General features: G+C 37.9%; 5 protein-coding genes and 1 long non-coding RNA gene across 9 annotated transcripts; 3 read left to right on the top strand and 3 right to left on the bottom strand.

The window, feature by feature from the left end:
* Nucleotides 1-66: 66 nt before the first annotated feature.
* Nucleotides 67-2,193, top strand: LOC124328548 (transmembrane protein 68-like). Of its 3 annotated transcripts, XM_046787383.1 has the most exons (7): nucleotides 73-207; nucleotides 380-580; nucleotides 665-803; nucleotides 888-982; nucleotides 1,046-1,210; nucleotides 1,297-1,490; nucleotides 1,548-2,193. In XM_046787383.1, the coding sequence occupies exons 2-7, from the start codon at nucleotides 523-525 to the stop codon at nucleotides 1,851-1,853; spliced, it is 957 nt and encodes a 318-aa protein (XP_046643339.1). In that variant the 5' UTR covers nucleotides 73-207; nucleotides 380-522; the 3' UTR covers nucleotides 1,854-2,193. The 3 variants fall into 3 exon arrangements, with proteins under 3 accessions (XP_046643340.1, XP_046643339.1, XP_046643338.1); XM_046787384.1 differs by lacking the exon at nucleotides 380-580 and having other exon boundaries at nucleotides 67-207; XM_046787382.1 differs by having other exon boundaries at nucleotides 73-580.
* On the bottom strand, nucleotides 1,887-3,338 carry LOC124328571 (glutathione S-transferase theta-1-like). The gene is made up of 6 exons (XM_046787424.1): nucleotides 3,079-3,338; nucleotides 2,932-3,019; nucleotides 2,714-2,864; nucleotides 2,469-2,655; nucleotides 2,365-2,406; nucleotides 1,887-2,116 (listed from the first exon to the last, which is right to left on the bottom strand). Exons 1-6 carry the CDS (start codon nucleotides 3,188-3,190, stop codon nucleotides 2,001-2,003), a joined length of 696 nt encoding a protein of 231 aa, XP_046643380.1. The 5' UTR covers nucleotides 3,191-3,338; the 3' UTR covers nucleotides 1,887-2,000.
* A 565-nt stretch (nucleotides 3,339-3,903) lies between these two features.
* LOC124328555 (mitoferrin-1-like) lies at nucleotides 3,904-6,584 on the bottom strand. Of its 2 annotated transcripts, XR_006916319.1 has the most exons (7): nucleotides 6,275-6,584; nucleotides 5,671-5,941; nucleotides 5,236-5,472; nucleotides 5,104-5,165; nucleotides 4,919-5,020; nucleotides 4,213-4,523; nucleotides 3,904-4,132 (listed from the first exon to the last, which is right to left on the bottom strand). XR_006916319.1 is itself a non-coding variant. In XM_046787396.1 (6 exons), exons 1-6 carry the CDS (start codon nucleotides 6,410-6,412, stop codon nucleotides 4,428-4,430), a joined length of 906 nt encoding a protein of 301 aa, XP_046643352.1. In that variant the 5' UTR covers nucleotides 6,413-6,584; the 3' UTR covers nucleotides 3,904-4,427. The 2 variants fall into 2 exon arrangements, 1 of the variants encoding a protein (XP_046643352.1); XM_046787396.1 differs by having other exon boundaries at nucleotides 3,904-4,523.
* Nucleotides 6,585-7,066: 482 nt separating this feature from the next.
* LOC124328598 lies at nucleotides 7,067-12,064 on the top strand. The gene is made up of 9 exons (XM_046787453.1): nucleotides 7,067-7,224; nucleotides 7,295-7,616; nucleotides 7,683-7,822; nucleotides 7,881-7,990; nucleotides 8,062-8,197; nucleotides 8,280-8,517; nucleotides 9,823-10,221; nucleotides 10,292-10,312; nucleotides 10,399-12,064. Exons 1-9 carry the CDS (start codon nucleotides 7,150-7,152, stop codon nucleotides 11,763-11,765), a joined length of 2,808 nt encoding a protein of 935 aa, XP_046643409.1. The 5' UTR covers nucleotides 7,067-7,149; the 3' UTR covers nucleotides 11,766-12,064.
* A 1,213-nt stretch (nucleotides 12,065-13,277) lies between these two features.
* On the bottom strand, nucleotides 13,278-15,969 carry LOC124328632. Its single transcript, XR_006916397.1, has 3 exons — nucleotides 15,238-15,969; nucleotides 14,261-14,421; nucleotides 13,278-14,190 (listed from the first exon to the last, which is right to left on the bottom strand). It is a non-coding gene; the product is annotated as an uncharacterized LOC124328632 (long non-coding RNA).
* Nucleotides 15,970-16,995: 1,026 nt separating this feature from the next.
* On the top strand, nucleotides 16,996-18,335 carry LOC124329446. Its single transcript, XM_046788506.1, has 3 exons — nucleotides 16,996-17,692; nucleotides 17,757-18,144; nucleotides 18,205-18,335. The coding sequence occupies exons 1-3, from the start codon at nucleotides 17,420-17,422 to the stop codon at nucleotides 18,333-18,335; spliced, it is 792 nt and encodes a 263-aa protein (XP_046644462.1). The 5' UTR covers nucleotides 16,996-17,419.
* The last annotated feature ends 3,234 nt before the right edge of the window (nucleotides 18,336-21,569 follow it).

The following is a 21,569-nucleotide window of genomic DNA, read 5'->3' as shown; positions in this document are numbered from 1 at the left end:
CTTTTTAGAAATCCGAATTTTTTACACGGCAGTCTTGAGTGTTTAGGCCTTATGATTCATTCATTCCTCAACAGTAGTTGTCTGCTAGATTTTAGTTCCGTTTCGTGAAAGTAAACTTGTAAAAGTAGGCTAAATGTGTCAAATTTTGTGTGTGTAAATAGAACTAGATAACATTACGTCTGTATGTTTAACTTGGAATGTTTACGTGTAAGTTGCTAGTATGAAATTGTTTTATTGGAAAATTGTGTGAATCCCCTTATTGAATTAACGGTGCTGGTTTTCATCTTGGAGGCTACGCGCAAACGCACGATATTATTCAATAGGCATTGATCTTTGACCCGACATGTATATATCATTGCATTCGTATGGCCCAATTTAGGTTATGTTATGTGACATACAAAAACTGTTCTTTATCAATTTAACATAAATAATTGATGCTACAGTTGTATAAGCTTTTTTTGCTCTTGCCGGCAAGTGGATTATTAACAAAAGTTGATTGCTATAGCCATTGCTAAATCAATCATGTCTTACAACACACTAGAGTATCTAACTCAATATCTGAATCTCACTGAGTTATTGGGTAAAGAAAATTGTTAATATCTTATTAATGTCAATTTGTTAAAGTTATTCATTTTCATCATTTTCTTATTGTTACATTTATCAGGGGCTTCGATAGATATCTACTATTCCTCTTGGCTTTCATGGCTTTTCACACCTTTAATTGTGGTGTCTCTTCTGCCTGGTATTATTATTATCATGCTTTACATCACTTCTTCCCTTTTGTACATCTATAAATTGCATAGGTAAGGCACCAAAGCATTTTGAATATTCACATTTTTTTTTGTTTTGTGGGTTATCACACAATGTACATTATTTGACTCCCTCAGGCGTAGACTTTTAGATGCATATGATAAAGACATATGGGATGCAGGAAGAAAAGTTGTTTCAGCTATATGGGATGCATTAGGCTGGATTTGGCATGGTAATTTTTTTAAATTTAATAATAAAGACAGTCCAAACTAAGAAACCTAATTTTTTACTTTAGGATATGAGATTCATGGGATTGAAAACATTCCTGCTGGTGGTGCTCTTCTAGTATATTATCATGGAGCAGTTCCTATTGACTTTTACTACATTTGCAGTCACATATTGTTGTATGAAGGAAGGTTGATAAATCCTGTTGGTGATAGGTTTCTCTTCAAAATTCCAGGTAATGAAAAAAAGTACAAGTGGATGTATATAACTTTTCAGCCTAAGTTTTTTGTGAATGATACTGAGAAAGTTTTAATTTTTAAGGTTGGGGAAGTCTTTTAGAAGCATTTGGTGTAATTCCTGGTACTGTGCAGAGCTGTGCCTCTTTGCTACGGAAAGGCAACCTCTTGGCTATTGCCCCGGGAGGAGTTTATGAGGCTCAGTTGGGTGATCATAACTATGAACTTCTTTGGAGGCAACGTCTAGGTTTTGCGAAAGTAGCAATTGAAGCAAAAGTGGTAAATATCCTTTTATTGATTAAACCGCCATATTTTTCTAGTTTCCTTTTACACTAGCCCATCATTCCAATCTTCACACGAAATATTCGAGAAGCTTTCCGTTCATTCAATATTTGTCAGTCCTTCTGGCATTGGTTGTATCAAAAAACGCATTTGCCTCTAGTTCCCATATACGGAGGATTTCCAGTGAAGTTGACTACGTTTATAGGACGTGCCATTCCATACGATGAATCACACACACCCGAGTCGTTAGTGAAACTGGTAACTCAAAATATGAAAGAGATGATTGCAAATCATCAACCCAAACCAGGAAACATTCTCAGAGCAATCACAGAAAGATTTACTCTTCGTAAGAATAATTGATCGCTTCAAATGGACAATTATTATATACCGTAATACCTATTTATTAATATATTGGACCTCTTCCTTTTAATAATAGAAAATGTAGAAAACCTCTTACAAATTCTTAAGAACTATACAGAGGAGCACGAAACAAACTTAATAATTTGCTTACAGCTTGTTAGCTTGTGGAACACCCTTAAATTTGTTCGTTATAATTCGAACGATTTTATGGGCTTCTTCATAATGAGGTTCCGTTGCCTTCCGCACACGTTCCCTGTATGCTCCTAAAATGGGAAAATAAAATAAATATGTCATTGATTAGTTTCCAAACGAATAAAAGCATGATCACGCATCCGTTTTACTTAAAGCAGTTTTACTAAGCAATCTTTTTTTTTCTTGTATGCCGAACCCTGAGTGGATAAATTCGCCTAAAGAACTTATTACATAGCCAGTTGTCCACCTCATAATCTAAACTTGGGTTAGCTAGCACTAACTGAGAGCAGAAAAGTTCAAATCTAAAATATTGACTAACCTATAATAGGATGTTTGGAGAAGACATCATATCCAGCCATCCCTGAAATTAAAAAAAAACAAAAACTAACATTTCTGTAACCATTATAAAATTAATTTGGTTACCAGGTTGTTCCAATTCACAGCAGGCTAAAAGATCAGCAATGGAAATTTTATCCCCAATGATAAAATTTTTTTTCCCACTATCTAACCAAATATTTTCTATTTCACTCAAGCACTTTTCCATTTCTTTCTGAAAGCGAGCAACTTTTTTTTCATCAACTGGTTTTTGAAGCATCATTGGTTCCAAAAACTGTAGAAAAATTACTGTAAATACAAATGCATTTCAAGGAAAACCAAATATTCCAAACCTTGTGTCTGAAGTACATTGCACAGAATAGCCTTGTGTTCAAATGTTGCCATTCAAGGTATTCATCCACCTTTGCCTGAAGCTGCAAATCAGCATTATACCAATTATCCTCAACATTTCTGCTTCTAGCTAGATAACGAAGAATTGCTACACTACGTAAACATAATGATGTAAAATAAGTTAGGAAAGTTTTAATTAACAAATGTGATTTTTATATACCTTTCAGTTAGTTTGAATCCATTGTCATCAATAACAGGAACTTTCCTAAATGGATTGACTTTGGTAAACTCATCTTGGAAATGTTCTCCTGTTAAATAAGACTAAATAAGTAAAATACAAATTCCAAAGCTGATCAGATTTATCCACCTTCACGAAGTTTCACAAGACAACTTTCAAAAGGTATATTTGCCACCTTCAGAAATAGATAAATAGCCCTAGAGGGCTGTGACATTAAGTCGTAATAAACTCTTAAAGCCATTTTTATTGATCCGCTATCCAATAGTATCCCTATCTATCTGTCGTAGTGCCGTTGAATCAGAAGACAAGCTAGTAGCTACGCTACACACACATGAACCATGAACTATTGACTGTTGAATCGTAATGCTATTTGTTTTCCTTTTTTGTTAACATGATAACTTCGTCTGCAGATAACGTAAAAAACAGAGATATTCAACATTGCCAAGTTTTTAAGAAATCTAGCAAAAGTTTATTTATTTTTTTTTTATTTTTTTTTTTTCAATTTGCAGAATGGTTTGGACTTTGGAGTTTATTAATTGAATTTTTAGTTTGTACTTTATAACCAGAAACTTAAAAAAGAACACGTGCTCCGGTGCTCTAGCTGTGTGCAACTTTAATCTAACCAAACCGGTAAACCCAAAGTTAATCCAAGCCCGGGAGTATCAAAATCCAGCCCGGAAGAATAAAGAAAAGGAGTGAAATCTAAAGAAGAAAAAGAAAGATATTTTTCCCTTTTCGATTTACAATGGAGAAGTTTAAATCTGCAAACGTGTACGTACCACTCGTGTGTTTCAGAATAAAAGAAACTACTATATTCTTGTACAGACCTTGATCTGCGCCCATACATCAAACATATTATATCATAAGAAATATTAAAAATCTTGCGTGAAATATTGGAGTGTTGATGAGTCAGAATTCTTCCGTTTTATTCAATCATTATATGTAAATTTCCCATTTTTGTGTGTGATTCCAATTGTTTATTTGGTTTAGTTTTGTGGCAAAAGAAGAACCATTTTCTCAACATTAAAAATTTGTATCTTGACTTCGAGTTTGTAGGCACCAATGGCAAGGGATAGTGCAACTAGACGGCCGTGAGCCCGTGACTCCTATATACACATATATACAGCTGTCAAGGACAATAGGTGATTCAAACAATAGATGATTCGATCTCTCACTTTAAATACTACAGCAAAGAAAGAAATGAACAACACTATAGCGGGAAAAAGGCGGAAAAGACATAAAAAACGGCCAGGACGGTACTACCTTGATGATTACTAAGCAGCAGAAGCTGCAACTAATGCCACTTCTTCTTCAACCACCGATGAATCACACTATACTGTATCTAGTATAGTGTTTGTACCTAGATTTGAAAATACTTCCGCTGCGTCAACATATTTCTAGTCCATTAGCCCAGTTTGATTTTGCTCGTTTTAGAAAACGTTTAGTTATTCAAACATACGTGACTTTGTCACCGTCACTTAGTCCGTTTTTGTCAGAAAATATTTAAAGAACTCATAGACGGACCAGCAGATAGCCGTCGAAGGAACTTGAAACAATAAACGTGCTTGCAATCCCTAAAATAAATAAATAAATTATTGGTTAATAAATCTTCGCGCAAATCAATGGATATTATCATTCAAAGCGGGAACTGTCCTACTGGTCGAACCACTAGATTGTCATGTTGCTAAATATTTTGCGACCCACGTTAAACCGCTCAACGACTCGTGTTTCGAGTAGGCACAACGATGAAGCAATTTCACATGGTATAACTCATTTAGCTTTGCTGTTAACAAAAGAAGGGAGGAATTTTGAATGACAAGGAAAAGCATTGTTGTCAATCGAAATTCGACGTTTACGAGCTCAAAAGGTAGATCAGTTTTACCCATAAATGTGTAGCTTAATTTTTATAAAAAATCTGGTGTGGATCCAGCAGAAGCAATATAAAAAGATAGAAAACCACTTTTTTCACCTGATAGAAGCCACCAAAACCTCCCAATCGGTAAACCATTTGTGCAGCGTTAAAAAATCCACTGATTTGCGTCTTCTGCGCCCGGTGCAAGACTTCAGCCTCCTAATGAGTTTAAAAAAGAAAAATAATTATAAATAAAATCAACACTAAACCTGATGTCGGGTGACTGGAAAACAACGACTCACTTGAGTATTCAACAGTGTCTTGCAGACGTCAAGCGGCGTGGTAACAGCGGCCGCAAGGGCTCCTAAGAATCCAAATCAATAGTTCTAAACATTTTCTAAAAAAGCAAAACAAAACGTGAAGAATTAGCGCACCAGAGACTCCACCCGAGACGACGTGACCTAAAGGATTGTAGGTGCGTTCGGGGTTGGTGGCATTTTGCATTGCCTCGTACACGATGAAGTGAACGCACTGGAACGGCACATTCATGGCGAGTTGCGTGCCGTAAGAGCGATAAAAGGCGGAAAATCCTTCCGTCTGATAGACTTTTATGGCACACTCTGTCAAGGACCGGAAGGGGCTGTTGTACATCTGCAATCGCTGCTTAACCACTGTGAGCGCAACCAAAAATAAGAATAAAATTGCAATAATCACATTTAATATGAAGGATGGGCGTAGTAATATTATGTAGGGTATTTGGGGTATTTTAATGTTCGTTAAAAAAAGTACTGACACTGGCGACCATTAGAATATTTAGGTTTTTTATAGCGACACGCGCTAAATTTTGTTGTCGGAAACGTGATGGATACCTTCCGCTGGCGTCATAATTCCATCATGGAGAACAGTGGCAGCGGAGGCAGCTGCTCCCTGAGCCAAGTAGTTATGATGTGCTGAGCCTGTCGATGTGAAATCAACTTTTAATCGCTCATAGGCAGCAAAGTACAAGGCGTGAGCTGGTCCAGCTCCAGCAACCGTAGCGCCAATGCCGCGAAGTGGTCTGAACACTCCTTCATTTCTGATCATAGTCATCAGGACTGACCGGAAACTTCGATTGGCGCTTACAAGACTCTGTAAACGCGTCTGCGTGAGAAAAAAACAGAATGTTAAGTCAAATAAAATAAGCAAGCATTTTGGGGAAATATTTCTAGATCATTTATGTTTTATATAATTACTTAGATAACTTAAGATGGCCATTAAAATTAGCATTATGATAAATGTAATATTACATGCAAATACTTTCCTGTTAAAATGTTACAACTGTATGTCCAATGAATGTTAATGTCAACAAATATAAGTTAATGGCAAATTCTAAATTTAAGAGCACGGAATGTAGACTACACTGTAACATTCTGTTTCAACTGTTACGCTTTCATTAAAAAAAGAAAGAGTGAAATCAATTTAAATTTAAAATACCTTGACCGAATCAATTGGAAACATGACACAGTGCTCTAAAATTCCAGCCATGGACCCAGCAATCATGTGTGTAGTGGAATTCGAGGTTGGTAAGGACTCGTATTCATCAAATTTAGCCATCGTATACGTGAGATCCATAGAATGTGTAATAAATTGAATGAGTAAGAGATTTTTGAGTAAAAGATTTAATTTCGCTGGTTAAGTATCCATCGAGATTCAAATCATTCAATCAACACGGGCCAATGAGACCTTTCTTCCAGTCTAATGTTGCGGCATTTGAAGCAGACAACCAAACCACGTTTACTATGCAATTGCGCTACTACAACCAAAGGCCGGGACTACTCTAATTGAGAAATTTGATCTGTGTCGGTCGTGTCGGTCATGTAATTTTTTATGGGTGAACAAGATAAGTAACAAAATGTAATTATAATTATTGAACTTTGGAATATTTCTATACTTTTAATGAAAATTAAATGAGATATTTCAATATTTGTTACAGACAAATTTGAAAAAGGAAGAAACTCCGATGCCATCTAGGAAGCATTTTTTAGACTTCTACAGTGAAAATATGTTTGAAAAAGCAATGGATTTGATTCTTAACTTTTAATTTAAAAATTAATAGCTAGAGAAATCGAAACAGCTTTTATCTCTATACCCCTGACATAACTGTCTAATTATCTTACACTTTATTGTAGTTATTTTAACAATAGCTTAGGAGAATAGGAGGCTTGATTACTAGATGGCGTCGACTTTTCTCATGCTTTACCGCGGCCGCCGCGGCAATGGGGAGAAGAGTCTCGCCCTCTATTTACAGTAGCCCATGCTCCATGAGTTCATCTCCGAGTGCCAAGTAACCGGCCTGGCCTGTCACAAAAATGGCGAACCGAAATCGAAGAACTAATGTTCCTGACGTAGATAACACAATTGATTTGGTTCAAGTGGATGGTTTGGTAAGTTAAAAGATCCCTCAAAGACCTCAGAATTTCATGCCAGATTCTAATGTTGTGTTGTTTAAACAAGGTTGTGGCCAAGATAATCAAGCATTGCCATGAAGAAGGAAGCAGTGCAGTGGATGTGGCCCAAGGTGTTTTATTGGGGCTTGTTGCTGATACTCGACTTGAAGTGACAAATTGCTTTCCATTTCCAAAGAATCTTGATGAAAACTTTGATGAAGAAGATTATCAAATGGAAATGATGCGTCATCTGAGGAAAGTCAATGTGGATCATCTTCATGTTGGATGGTATCAGAGTACCCAGCAAGGAGCTTTTCTCTCTACTCAGTTCCTTGAGTCTCAGTTTACTTATCAGACTTCAATTGAAGAGTCTGTTGTACTAATCTATGGTATAAAAATTCCCTTTCCATTTTATTGTTTAAAAATCACATATCCTCATTGAGTTTATTATATAGATCCATTGAAAACAAAAAGAGGATTCTTGCATTTGAAAGCCTATCGCTTAACCCCACAGGCAGTTGCCCTATACAAAGATAATGATTTTGGTGCTGACAATATTAAAACTCACCACTTGAGCTTTGAAAGCCTTTACCAGGTATTGATTTTGTTTTTTAATATAAAGAATTTTAATAAACACTTTTGATTAACCATAGGAAATCCGACTGGTGATTCATAATTCCCATTTGGTTAATGCTCTGCTCTGTGAACTTAGTGAAATGGTTCCTTCGTATGAGGGATCTCAATATCTTGATCTTGGAACTGCGTATGTGAACACATTTCTTTAAACTACATTCCCTTAAACATCAAAATCAATTATTTTTACCACAATTATAGGTCTGTACTTGAGAAGCACCTGCGAAGCTTGACAGATAATGTCGATGAACTTTTACAAGATACAAACAAGTTCAATATTTATCAACGTCAGGTTGTAAAGCAACAGCAAGAGAAGCAGAAATATGTTCAAAAAAGGGTATGTTCTTTTTATTGAATTATTATTAAACTGTAATTGATGCATGAGTGGTTTTATTAAACGTCCTTGTTTATTTTCATAGAATTTGGAGAACACTGCTCGACAAGCTCGTGGTGAAGCGGCTCTACCCGAAGAAGATGTGACTAAGGTTTTCAAGCCGATTCCAGTGCCCCCGCGTTTGGAACCAATGGTACTCTCTGCCCAAATTGCAGCTCATTGCCAACAAGTATCACTTTTCTGTAGCCAAGCCCTGGGTAAATTGTTTTTATCTGAAGCTTTACAACAGCCTCAGTCTTCCCAGCAACAAACAGTGTTGAAAGGTAGTTCGAAAACTACCCAGTAAATTGTATTGCAATTTAATTGGAAACCGGAAATAAACCTTTATGGTTGTATTCTGTTTGATTACGAAAAATTGCATTATCAAGAAAATATTCGTCGCCAAATGCTGTTTTATTTTTAATCATTACACCGTTGTTTTTAAGGAGAAAAATTACATAGTAATAAAGGTCTGTAGATGTTCCTGAAGGAATAAGATGAAATAGTTGTAAGTTGCAAAAAAAGTTAGTTTCAAAAGGTCATCGGTGTTGTATTGTATTTTTTAGTTGTGGCAAACAGTCTACCATGACAATTAAGCAATTTGTGAGTCAGCAAGTAACGGATATCGGGGTGTGTATCGAATTTCCCTTTCCACGTCGTTTTTCACTTATCGACAACAAATGTTAGCTTTGTACAATCTACGTCTGGACAACTCAGTTCAGTCTCAACTATTGTCGTGTGATGGACCATTTTAAAAAAAAAGATAAATAGGCACGAAAAATGCTACAAGATAACATTTTAGTACGCAGACATTTTCTTTGAAATATTTTCTACTCAAGCGAGTATTGTATTATGAGATTCTATCGTTTCTAAGAAGTGAAAAAAAAAATCATTTCGATCTAACCTCCAATGCTACCACCCTATTTTCTAAGAAACCATTCACTAATTGCGTTCTCGGGATCAGCAGACCTAGAATTCGCTCGCCTTTTTCTCATTTCATTTGCCAAACGTTTTGGTTTCTTCAACTCAGAAGGTTCGGGTGAGCAAGTCGTGGTGAGTTATTCTGTAATTTGTTTATAATTAGATTGTGCTTAAATGTGGTGTAATCAATTGCCTTTTTCTGTAATTTTTTAAAAATCATTATTTAACGTTTTGTTATTAAAGATACTTTTGTATTTGGTCAAGCCTTATGCACTTCGTTTGCAATAGATCTTATCTTTGTATTTTTGGACATTGAAAGCCGCTGGCCACTAAACGTTCGATCTTAGAAATCTAACGTTTGCGGAAGGTCTTGCATGAATGTCGTAGTTTCAATATTTAATAATGAGTTTAATGATGTATGAATAAGAATAATTTGGTTTCCGTTTCATTATCGAATAATTTTCAATGCTTAAATGTTTCTAAATTGGAATTCAGGATTATGGCGTCGCGTAGGCCTTTTGAATGCTCCGTTTGCAGAGAAAAATTTCAAGAAAAATCTGGCTTGACAACCCATTTACATGAGACGAGTCCAAGTTGCAAAACGACACCTAAAAAGCTCGATGTTGTCAAGCCCAAGAATATGTCTGCTAAAGGCCAATTTGGTTCAGAAACGCTACGTGATGCTGCTCGCGTTGCAGTAATGGAAGCTGGATTGGAGAGGAAAAGTAAAGGAAAGAAAAGCGGCCTCGAATCTTCCATTCTTTCGGCGATTGCAGATGGTGACGATGAACTGGTAAATGCTTACTTGAAAATGGCTTTGAATCCCGATAAGCCTGGAACGAGAGTGATAAACGAAGAAATCATCAACTCGGTTACTCGCAAAGCAATTATTAACATGGATCGAGTTGCAGATATTATAAGTCGAACTCAAAATATTTGTATTTGCTTCCTGTTGGATACAACTGGAAGCATGTCTAAATACATTTCGGGAGTCAAAGAACAAATTGCCGAAATCGTCCGATTGGTGCAAATAAGTGGCTGTGAAATAGAAGGACTAGCTTTTATTGGTTAGTAGTCGCAAGTTTTAACAAAAATAGAACTCTGGAATAACTAGAATTTTTTAAAATATATTTGCAGGATACAAAGATTGGTGTGACGGTACGTTATCTCAAGGACATTTTCTAAGACATCTTGTACGATACAAGTATATTTGAATCATCAACTTGTAATTTAATTGTTTACAGGGGAGAATCATTTCGAAACGCTCAATTTCACTAAATCGGTTTCCATATTCAAGGACTTCGTCGCTTCAATCTGCGCCAAAGGAGGGGGAGATTTCCCAGAAGATGTAATAGGAGGATTAAATAAGGCGGTGACTCTTCCTTGGCCACAGCCAAGTGGTACCCGAATTATTTTTCATCTTGCAGACGCACCTCCCCACGGAAAACATGGGAAACATATTTTCCATGACAGCCGTCATAGAGATGACTACCCAAATGGGCACCCCCGTGATCGTCCGATTCAGGACATTTTCCTTGAAATGCGCACTAAGAAACTGAATTACTACTTCGGTCGCATCAATGACGAATGTGACATGATGATTTCTGTCTTTGAAAAGTACTATGGTCAAAGGATTGAGCCCATGGATAGCACAAAAGCTCAGACTATTTGCAGTTCGGTGATGGAAAGCGTAATGCGATCGGTTTCTGTCACCCACCGCACCGACATCCCCCCTAGTTTGGCCAACAAAACAGTGAGGAAATTTACTATGGATGAAAAGGAACCAAACTGGTTACGGCTTCCACGAGAGAACGGCACCGTTTTAACACTGGAATTACCTGAAACGATTCAAGAGATAACATCTTTTATGAAACTGCAAGAAAAGATTAAAAAACTCCGCTTACAAATCGCTCCAGATCCGTTTGACAAAGGTTCTATTCGTTTGGCCTACTATGGTAAAATCTATTACCCGGTAACCAAGGATGAGAATTCATCGACGTCTGCGTCCGCCGATATTGTTGACGATGTTGTATTCAAAGAGATTATTTCGCTGCCAAAATTGGAAGAACTCGATCGCCAACGTTACGTCACTGATCTAGAGGTACAAACGGTTGCAGCTAAATTAGCAATTGAATTTAACGGGAGACTCGTTAGAACAACACAGAACCCCAACATCAAGACGAAATTTTTAATGACGAAAGTTGTTCGAATTTTCAAAGGAGAAGATCGTATTCCACGTTACTTGGCGTCAGAGCAAAGATTCCGTGGAAAAAGTTTCACTTTAGTTAAGTACACTAACAATATGGACTTTGTTCTGGATCCTAAAACATTGGACGAAAATGGCCAGAAGAGGCTAGAAGTTGCCATCGCATTTTCACATTTTACTCATGACGTCACGGAAGGATATTTGCTTGTGTGTGACTTACAAGGAGTTTCCAGCATTGATGAAAAGGGGAAGGAAACTCTATTGCTAACTGACCCCGCCATTCATTGTTCAAAACATCTCCGTTTTGGGAAAACCAACCTGAGTTCCATCGGTATCAATGCGTTTTTCAAAAAACATGTATGTAATAAATATTGCCAAGCATTAGGATTAAAAATGCCAAGTTAAACTGACATTTGCATTCTCTATCTTTGAAGACTTTATGATACCTTCACACAGCTTCCCTCGCAGCTTCCATCTTGCTTTCATCCTGTTTTAATTTTTAATCTATTTCGCTGGCGATGTTTATCATGTTTCTGATTGTATAGATGTCATTCGTGTCAATCTGCTTCCAATCGTCCTTTTGTCAATTTTGAAATTCAGAAGTTTTACTTCCTTAAGAAATAAAGTACTACATAATTGCGCATGGCTCTATGTGTTCAAAACAGTTATACCGATACAACTTAAAATATAAAGTTTGAAACAAATTTTGATAAGCAGAATTTTTCGCTCACTATAGGTTATGTCAAAATCATTTTAAAAAATTAAAAACAAAATTCTTTTTTTTAATAGACGATGCAAACGAACAGCAGCGACGCTAAAACGTCGTCGTTTCTCTCTAAGTTAAGGGGCGGCACGCGGCAATAGGGGTAGGGGTTCTGTATAGAAATGACGTAAAAAATTTAAAGTAAAACAAAAGGGAAAATGGGGGGCGTTCATAGGTTTTTAGCGAGGTGTTCTTTTTCGCCCTTTTAATTGTCTTTTGCCGCTTTCGGCCATTTTGTTGAGCTTTGGGATGCCGTTACTTTGCTCAAGTCCTTGAGTCTTACGCGGCATATTTGTCTAAAATAGGGATTGGTAATATCATGGTGGATGAGAAGATTCATCTCTTCCACCATGGTAATATGTTTAAACCTTACTAGTATTAAAAATATTATAATTGTTATTATACGAAATAAGGAAAAATACAGCAAGGAATGCAGCAATAAAATTTAAAAGAAAGAATCCGGCACCACAAACTCCACGACCCAATTTCGCATCGTCAGTACGAACTGGAATGACAGTTTCGTCACTTCCGGCGTCAAGAGTTAACTTGTAGCTGCTCACGTTCCAGATTAAAATATAGACGCAGATTCAAATGGAATTTCCTATTCGAGTAAATCAAAGTTAACTCTTTGGCATCTCACTTGACCTCGACAATGAATTTTACTTCCGGGTTTTTTTCAATTTGATTTCTCACACTCCCTTTCAGTTGAACTAAATGTGATTTATTTTATAAATTTTACCCCGCGCCATGCAGACAATAATCGCCTAGCTAAGTAGTACATGCCATTAAATCTTAGTCATCTTCATTTCCTTTCCATCCATCCACCACCAGTCCTTGCACCAGTCCATCAGCCGGAATCTGACTCATCTGAGACTGAGAGTCATAATCAAGAAGATAGCCGTAAACGTTATCGAGGCGCTGAAAAGGAAACATTCGTTCAGGTTTTGGTGAATTGCGATTCGCTAAATTAACAAATTAATTTAAGTTAAATTGAATTTACTTGAAGCCTATCGTGTCATTTAAAGTAATTCACCACAACTCACTGAATATTTTGACATAGTAAAAGAGAATGGTGATCGGGAAAAAAATAATGAAATTCTCCGTTAAATGGGACAGAAAACGCAAAATAAAGAAATCATTTTTAAAACGTAATATTTGGTAAAAATCATTGATTTTTTTCAATTAGCATTTTAATTTTTAAAATTATTTTGTTTTAAGACAATATGCATGAAGCCAATTGAAAACATTTACGGGAATAATGACGGGCTAAGATATGCATCGTATACCATCACTTAACCATTACACAACTCAAACTACATGTTTAGAAACTCTAAGTGGTCCGCAATTGCGTCGCAGCAATCATCTTCAAACGCTTCCATACATCTTGACTCTTCTTCGCAAGCTTCTTCGTTACTCTCTTCAATATAATCTTGATGATCTATCCACTCTTCATTGCTGTCACTTGGATCTACGGGATATAATAGATCTATCAACGCGTGTTCTTCATCTTCGTCGTCTTCGTCTCGAAGTTGGAGAATGTCTTCTGGATCTTACTTAGTGCTACTTAAGGGAATGCTACCAGGTAAGTAGCACCCAATGAAATGAGTGTGTAAAAAACATGTCGAACAGCCCTATAGGGCCTATGAAATTGTTAGTCTTTCCTTACGTTGAAATATCTTCCTATGTTACCAATGTTCCTTGCATCAATAACAAAACAGTTTTCATTGGGGCCGTATAAATCTCGTCTTCCATTCATTTTGTCATCATCCATGTCGATCGGTTTGACTGCTTTACGAGACCGTGATTTGTTTGTAGTTTTCTCGGTGTATTGACTCCGCAAACGACGAGTCTAGCAGACGACGCTGAGAGGAGCAAGGGAGTCAGTCTTGGCTAGCTAGCCTATTCATCACGTTGTGCTCTCGTCCCCTCCCGACTCGACTTAAGGTAATACACTGTTTACCCCCATTACGCTGGTCTAAACACTCGGTCCGCGTTTTTTTTTTGCTTCTTTTCTTGAACGCGAATTTTTCGACCCAGAAGAATCGGAAGGTTCACCCCAGTCTTCATCTGTTGAGACAAGTTTCAAAATGCAGATGTCGGTTTTTTTATGTACCATTTTAAATTAGAATTTTCTTACCACTACTAGATTGAGATTCAATTGGAAAAGTTCTGGGGTCGGTTCTTGATACCCTCCCATGTATGGCTGAACCCATGAATCCCGTTGATAAAAAGTCCGACAAAAGTCACTCCAGGTGTAGAGTCTCTCGATGGCGGCCTTTCGCCTCGACACTGAAGCGGCTGTTATGATGTGTATGTAAAGTATTAGTAAATGTACATATATAAAGTGTAGTAATGTATTATTTTTTTTTGAACGTGTTCGATTAAAAGGGGTTATAAACAACTGGTTCTGAAACCGGTAATTTCACTTCATCGTATTCCTGATTCAAAAAAAAATTTTGCTTGATGTACACATCACTTTGGTAGCTTTCACTTTCGTATCCTTCTTTTAAACCTTCTGTTAGTTCTATAAAGTTTAGATTCAAATTTAGATTCAAATCAACGGCCGTTTTGTGTTTTGAGGACGCTGCCTCTGCTGCCGTAGCCTTTTCTAGCCTTTCGGAGAAATATGAGATGTTCCCTGGGAAATAACTCTGGCTAAAATCTGTAAGTCCAATAGTACCCTCCATCCCCCTCGTATTTGTATCATTTCTTTTTCTCCTCCTTCATTCTTGTTCATCCCTCAGCTCATAATTTTTGAAAAAAAAAAATAACTCATTTTGAAGCAGAAAAAAAAATAGATATCTCTTTTGCTTTCGTTTGTCAGTGGCGGGTAACACACACGAATCGCCGAGTAATAAACAGCAGCAGCAGCAGCGGAGGAGAGAGAGAGAGGGAAAAGAGGCCAAGACCGAGCGAACAGAGAATGAAAAAGTGAGCTAGACATGCCAGTGTCAGTTGCGATTTTTCTTCACTTGACAAAATAATTCCAATTATTTGGCCAACATTTTTCTACTTCAGATAAAATCAATTCATATTTTTTCCTATGTCTAACTCGCATAATCTCGATGACCGAAAATAGGAAAAAAAAAAAAAATTTGTTGTGTTTTTTGTTACCACGGAAGGCTTTTAGAGGCGATCGATATCCACGACGACGACGACGATGGAAAAACCGAAAACAAGATGAAAGATAAAAAAGGAGAAAAACCGGCGAGAAAAGAATGTACGAAAGTCACACCACAGCGAAGAGTATTAGACTACTTAAGACGGGGGATCTGTTCACACAGCAGCTAGAGGGCTACCAGAAAAACCAAATCTCTAAAATGGGGAAAAAAAAAAAAAACACAGACGAAAGGAAGAGAAGCAACTCTTGACACGACACGAGCCGGTGTCACACCGGGGGTTGGCAACTCACAACTTGGGTGTACGAAGATTCGGGATTCTAGAGAGATTCTAGAGATTCCGAAAGATTCTATGAGAGGAGAGATAGGGAGATTCTGGCCATGGCGGACCAGGGTGTACGAAGATTCTGGGGAGTTGCCAGCCCCCGTGTCACACTGACTGCCAGCCGGGCATCGGCACGCTCTTATCCCTCCCTATGTATAGCGGATCGGAGCGGAGTGAGAGTGCCCTTCGGTTAGTGCATAGGGAGAGAGAGAGACACACAGTCTTCTTGTTTGGTTTGTATCTAGAAAGAATGGATGGCCCTGCCAGAGCACAACAACAGCACACGGGAGAAAAAAGAGGCGGAGGAACCAAGAAGAGCTAAAAAGTTGCCGACCGCGAGGGAAAAGCGCGCACACACACAGACGAACGCACGCAAACGCCGTGCTGCAACTGAAATGAAAGAAACTTGGGCCCGGCCAAAAGTCCAACCCGAAAAGGCGACGGTGGCGCGTTGGGCGGCGGCGACGGCGGCTCACGCATTTTCAATCTTTTATTTTTCTGATTCCGGCATTTTTGTTTCACACTTCCGGCTTAATCAGAGGCGCTATAATATCGAAAGCTGATGGCATCATTCACGGAGCGTCAAAGTGTTTAAATCGGCAATCGATAGGACTTGATCAAAGTCGAAACACTTGTGGAAGAAGGTCCGGTCGGTCGGCGATGACGCGATCCGGAGTCCCCTCTCCCCTACTCCGGATGAGAAGTGGATGAAAAAGAAGAAATTCGAAACGGAAAGAAGCCGTGTGTCGCCTCGTTTCCATCGCTATCTTTCTAAGAGAAGAAAAAGAAAAAAAGAATGTTCGATAGATTTGATTTCCGCGTGTGTGTTTGTTAAGGCAAGGAATCTCTTGGTAACTTGTTTGTTTGTCTGCTTCTCCGGGCTTCAATGAGAGAGAAAGAAATATTGAAAAGCCACTAGAAAACGAAGACAGAGAGAGAGAAACAACAACAAACTCAACAGCGGCAGCAAAGAAACAATCTCTGGAGAGCTGTTTACTTCCGTAACGTTTTGGGGTCCGCACAGCGCACGCACGCACGAGAGAGAGAATTTGGGTATATGTTGTGGAGCGTCTGCGATCGGATAGGACCGTCGACGAGTATACTATACGGTAGTGTTTCATGGCGTTTGTGTCAGATGAAATGATTCATAAATAATTTCCGAAAGAGAAAAAGAGCATCATCCTCTCCCTAAAATGGAGAATGAGTTACATCATTTATCTCCAACCCCCCCCCCTCACTATTTGGCCTCTGATTCGCTATGTTTTTCTTCATTGTGTCAACTTATTCAAATAAGGTCCGTGCGCTCATTTTTCATCCGATTTCTCCCATTTTTTTTCATCACTAAAAAAATATCTAAAGAAGAAACAAAAAAAAACACACGTACGCAAAGGTTGAGACGAGTGTATATATAGCCCTAGGGGAGAACGGGGCAGTTAGGGTAGTGTATATGTTGGCACTATCGATATTGAGATATGTTTTAATGAAATCTAAGTGTAGGAAAAATTCACGCTTATGCAACCCGAAAATCCCCATCGTTTAAAAAAAAAATCATTAAAAAAGTCCTAAGGGTTCAGTAATAAATGAAACAACAATTTTAGCGCCTTAAAATCGTGTCATCAGCTTTGACAGATTTTTTCAATTTACGGGTTTCAGAAATAGAATAAAACTTTCAACAAATAATATTCATGAAGGAAATTCTTTCCTCTTTCAATCTGATATTTTAGTTTATTATTTCTCCTTAGAGGAGTTACTGAAAAATCGATTTGATTAACGACACCTATTCTTGAGGCAAACTGGCCTGGCAACGTTGGGGCAGTTTGCGGGTATAACATCTCTGTCGTCTAATGTCAAAATGGTGAGTCTAAAAAATCTGTCAATTTTTGTTAAATGTAACATGGGTAGGCATTATATTAGAAAAACTGAACGTTGTATCTATCCAGATGGTTACATTTTGAAAGCTGTCAAGAAAATTGTTGCTGAGAAACAAAAAGTGTGTGATGTTTCTAAAGAAACCCCCATCCCAAAAAGATCTCTACTGAGATATGTCAAAAATTTCTTGGCTACTGGAATTCAAGATGAAGTTGAAGCAACTACAATCATTGGGGGTTACCAAAAACCTCGTAAGGTAAATCCACTTATAATTTTTCTGTGTATGTGTTGCAATGTTAACTCTTTCTTGTTCGCTCTAGGTTTTCAGCAGCGAACAAGAAAGCAATCTTAGCAGTTACGTCAAAAGGGCCAGTGACATTTATCATGGAATCACTACCACAGACATGAGAAGATTGGCTTATCAGTACGCTACCCAAGAAAAATGTATTGTCCCTCTTTCTTGGTCGGTCAAGAAGGAAGCTGGAAGAGACTGGCTCTCTGGTTTCATGAGAAGACGTCAAGACCTTTCAATCAGAAAACCACAAGCAACATCTCTAAGCAGAGCTACCAGCTTCAACAAGCATTACGTTGATTCCTTCTTTGACAATGTTGAGGTTGAACTTCAGGTGAGAGAGGCACACTGGTTACAGTCTGCCTTGCAGTATCTGCCACAGGGAAGTCTATTCCACCATATTTTGTCTTTCCACGGTAACATTCTTTTCAACTGAAATGTCGTCTTTTGCTAACAAATTTGTCTCTTTATTTCAGAGTTCATTTTAAGGAATATTTCCTCAATGGTGCCCCTCTTGGTTCTGTTGGATCAGCCAATTAGTCTGGCTGGATATAACAGAGAGATCGGTCGACTTTGCTCCATCTTTCGTCACGGATCGTCCTTTTAATTCATCACCAGTCCCATCTTCATAGAAATCCCAGCATCCAACGATAACATCATCCAAGAAGGCCAAACTCCCGTTCCAGTCCAAAAAGACCAAACTCCCGTTCCAGAGAACCACATCACGGCCAATGTTCTTAGTTATGTTAATGATCTTGATGTCGTGGCCATTTTAATTTGTGATTTTTAAATAACTTATGTATCGTTATCATTTCCACCAAGAATATACCATTGAATCTAAACTTTCTTTCTTTATTTATTCGTTTTACTGATGTACCGTCCCTTGGACTGTTAGTCCATAAGAATAACATGGGCTTTTATGCCCCCATACATGGAGCGAAGTGCCCCTTCAACGGGGCATCTCGTCTTTTAATTTTTATGTTTTCAACTTTACTTTTTGACCTAATAAAGGGGAGTTTCTTTAAATTAAAAATTCGAGGCATATAGCTCATTCTCCCCTCTTTCTTTTAAGATAATCGGGAGTTTCGAAAGTTTATTTTTAAAAGTATGGTGGCCAAAAAACAAAAAATCGCGTCAACGAGTACAACTCTCCCCTACTGGCTTGCCGGCCGGTGTAGTAGCCGGCCAAGTTCCAAGTTCAGTTTGACGCATACCAAATAGCGAACGAATACCAAATGCCAGCGTATCCGAATAAAAAATTCCTGTCTTCAAGCTACGGCTACGGCTATCTTCTTGATTATGACTCATCTGAGAGTCATAATCAAGAAGATAGCCGTAAACGTTATCGAGGCGCTGAAAAGGAAACATTCGTTCAGGTTTTGGTGAATTGCGATTCGCTAAATTAACAAATTAATTTAAGTTAAATTGAATTTACTTGGAGCCTATCGTGTCATTTAAAGTAATTCACCACAACTCACTGAATATTTTGACATAGTAAAAGAGAATGGTGATCGGGAAAAAAATAATGAAATTCTCCGTTAAATGGGACAGAAAACGCAAAATAAAGAAATCATTTTTAAAACGTAATATTTGGTAAAAATCATTGATTTTTTTCAATTAGCATTTTAATTTTTAAAATTATTTTGTTTTAAGACAATATGCATGAAGCCAATTGAAAACATTTACGGGAATAATGACGGGCTAAGATATGCATCGTATACCATCACTTAACCATTACACAACTCAAACTACATGTTTAGAAACTCTAAGTGGTCCGCAATTGCGTCGCAGCAATCATCTTCAAACGCTTCCATACATCTTGACTCTTCTTCGCAAGCTTCTTCGTTACTCTCTTCAATATAATCTTGATGATCTATCCACTCTTCATTGCTGTCACTTGGATCTACGGGATATAATAGATCTATCAACGCGTTTTCTTCATCTTCGTCGTCTTCGTCTCGAAGTTGGAGAATGTCTTCTGGATCAGGAAAATAAATATCCTCGTTCCTTGCAGCTTGAGCTTCGTCTGGACGCTTCTGATTTTGTGCTTCTTCCAATTTTTTTGCGGAAACCAATTTTTTCAATGAGCAAATCTGCTTGTCTTTAGCGACAACAACTGTTTCCATGTGTTGGTTAACTTGTTGTAATTCATCGCAATCTGCAGCAAGTCTATTGTTTGACCATCTTAATTGATTGATCTTTCCACCTTGTTGGGCAATTTTTCTTTTCATTTCTTCTTGTTCTTGTTTCATTTTTTCTTTTTCTCGTTTCATTTCTTCTTTTTCTTGTTTCATTTCTTCTATCCTGCGAGCTTTTTCCATCTCCTTAAGTTGAATCTCCTTTATTTTATTTTCCATTTCTCTTAGGCACTCGAAATAAGTGTCTGGCAAGGTAGAAACATCTCCCGACAATACACGCACCTCACAACGACAAATTGGGCATTTGATCCTGTCGAATTGTTTGACTTGCTGTATATAAATGGTAATAAGGTTATTCAAGAATACTCGGCCTGCGGTCGAGAGAGACTTTAGCGGCTGCCGTTGTGGCGGCAGCGGTGGCCAGCACCGCCCGGCAAGGGCTGACAGTATCGCTGACGGCCTAGCTGGCTGGAATCAGCGACATAGCCATCAATGGCTAGTCGGTTGTCTCGGGGTGGCTATAGGAGATGGCTATGGAGAGAGCTGGGGATAGAGTAGGGTGGTGTCATATCGCACTCCCGAAATTGTATGGATATTCAAGTTCATTTTCATTTTTCAAGTTCATTTTCATTTTTCAAATTCGTTTTCATTTTTCGAAATCATTTTAGTTTTTCAAATTCATTTTAGTTTTTCGAAATCATTTTCATTTTTCAAAATCATTTTCAATTTATGAAATCAATTTCAAAACATTTTCAATTTTTGAATTTATTTTCAACTTGGTTTCAATATTCAAATCGATTATCAATTTGTTTTCACATCAAATATGGTAATCGATTATTGAACATTTTTTTTGGAAAAAGTGTTCATTCCGCACCCCATACATTCCGCACCCCATACCATTTACTTGGAGCCTATCGTGTCATTTAAAGTCTAACCCAGGCAAAAATCCGAGACAATTAATTGTTTAAGTTCGCAATAAATTGCGTAATTTCACGATTAATCATATATTTATGGGGTGCGGATTGAACACTTTTTCCAAAAAAACATTTCAAAAATCGATTACCATATTTGATTTAAAAACAAATTGATAATCGTTTTGAATATTGAAATCAAGTTGAAAATAAATTCAAAAATTGGAAACGTTTTGAAAAATGTAAATGATTTCGAAAAACTAAAATGAATTTGAAAAACTAAAATGATTTCGAAAAATGAAAACGAATTTGAAAAATGAAAATGAACTTGAAAAATGAAAATGAACTTGAATATCCATACAATTTCGGGAGTGCGATATGACACCACCCTACTCTATCCCCAGCTCTCTCCGGATGCTATAGCCACCCCGAGACAACCGACTAGCCATTGATGGCTATGTCGCTGATTCCAGCCAGCTAGGCCGTCAGCGATACTGTCAGCCCTTGCCGGGCGGTGCTGGCCACCGCTGCCGCCACAACGGCCGCCACTAAAGTCTCTCTCGACCGCAGGCCGAGTATTCTACACAAAAATAGATTACACGATCCAACGTGAAAAGTTTCATGTTCCTGCAGTAAATGACACACAGCCTACCCAGCAACGATGAAGACGGAACGGCCGAATGGGTGGCTTTCACCTGAGAAAAGTTCCAGTCACGCCTCGGTATGACGTTCTCGCGAAGTTCTCGTCATTCCACTAACTGCCAACTGCCCGGAAAGAAGTGTTCTGGTACG

The sequence above is a fragment of the Daphnia pulicaria genome, chromosome 3 (assembly GCF_021234035.1).
Source record: "Daphnia pulicaria isolate SC F1-1A chromosome 3, SC_F0-13Bv2, whole genome shotgun sequence".
Classification (NCBI taxonomy): domain Eukaryota; kingdom Metazoa; phylum Arthropoda; class Branchiopoda; order Diplostraca; family Daphniidae; genus Daphnia; species Daphnia pulicaria.
Note: the sequence above shows the minus strand (reverse complement) of the source record. Positions and strands in the feature narration are given on the sequence as shown.

Coding starts and splice junctions, on each gene's coding strand:
- LOC124329446 (XM_046788506.1), top strand. CDS start 17,420: ATGGTGAGTCTAAAAAATCTGTCAATTTTTGTTAAATGTAACATGGGT. Junction 17,693..17,756: donor GTTACCAAAAACCTCGTAAG/GTAAATCCACTT, acceptor TGTTCGCTCTAG/GTTTTCAGCAGCGAACAAGA. Junction 18,145..18,204: donor CCATATTTTGTCTTTCCACG/GTAACATTCTTT, acceptor TCTTTATTTCAG/AGTTCATTTTAAGGAATATT.
- LOC124328598 (XM_046787453.1), top strand. CDS start 7,150: ATGGCGAACCGAAATCGAAGAACTAATGTTCCTGACGTAGATAACACA. Junction 7,823..7,880: donor GCTTTGAAAGCCTTTACCAG/GTATTGATTTTG, acceptor GATTAACCATAG/GAAATCCGACTGGTGATTCA. Junction 8,198..8,279: donor AGAAATATGTTCAAAAAAGG/GTATGTTCTTTT, acceptor TTATTTTCATAG/AATTTGGAGAACACTGCTCG.
- LOC124328548 (XM_046787383.1), top strand. CDS start 523: ATGTCTTACAACACACTAGAGTATCTAACTCAATATCTGAATCTCACT. Junction 581..664: donor GAATCTCACTGAGTTATTGG/GTAAAGAAAATT, acceptor TACATTTATCAG/GGGCTTCGATAGATATCTAC. Junction 804..887: donor TACATCTATAAATTGCATAG/GTAAGGCACCAA, acceptor TGACTCCCTCAG/GCGTAGACTTTTAGATGCAT.
- LOC124328571 (XM_046787424.1), bottom strand. CDS start 3,190: ATGGCTTTAAGAGTTTATTACGACTTAATGTCACAGCCCTCTAGGGCT. Junction 3,020..3,078: donor TCTTGTGAAACTTCGTGAAG/GTGGATAAATCT, acceptor CTTATTTAACAG/GAGAACATTTCCAAGATGAG. Junction 2,865..2,931: donor GGATTCAAACTAACTGAAAG/GTATATAAAAAT, acceptor ATGTTTACGTAG/TGTAGCAATTCTTCGTTATC.
- LOC124328555 (XM_046787396.1), bottom strand. CDS start 6,412: ATGGATCTCACGTATACGATGGCTAAATTTGATGAATACGAGTCCTTA. Junction 5,166..5,235: donor CGTCTCGGGTGGAGTCTCTG/GTGCGCTAATTC, acceptor TTGGATTCTTAG/GAGCCCTTGCGGCCGCTGTT. Junction 4,524..4,918: donor GTTTTGGTGGCTTCTATCAG/GTGAAAAAAGTG, acceptor TATTTATTTTAG/GGATTGCAAGCACGTTTATT.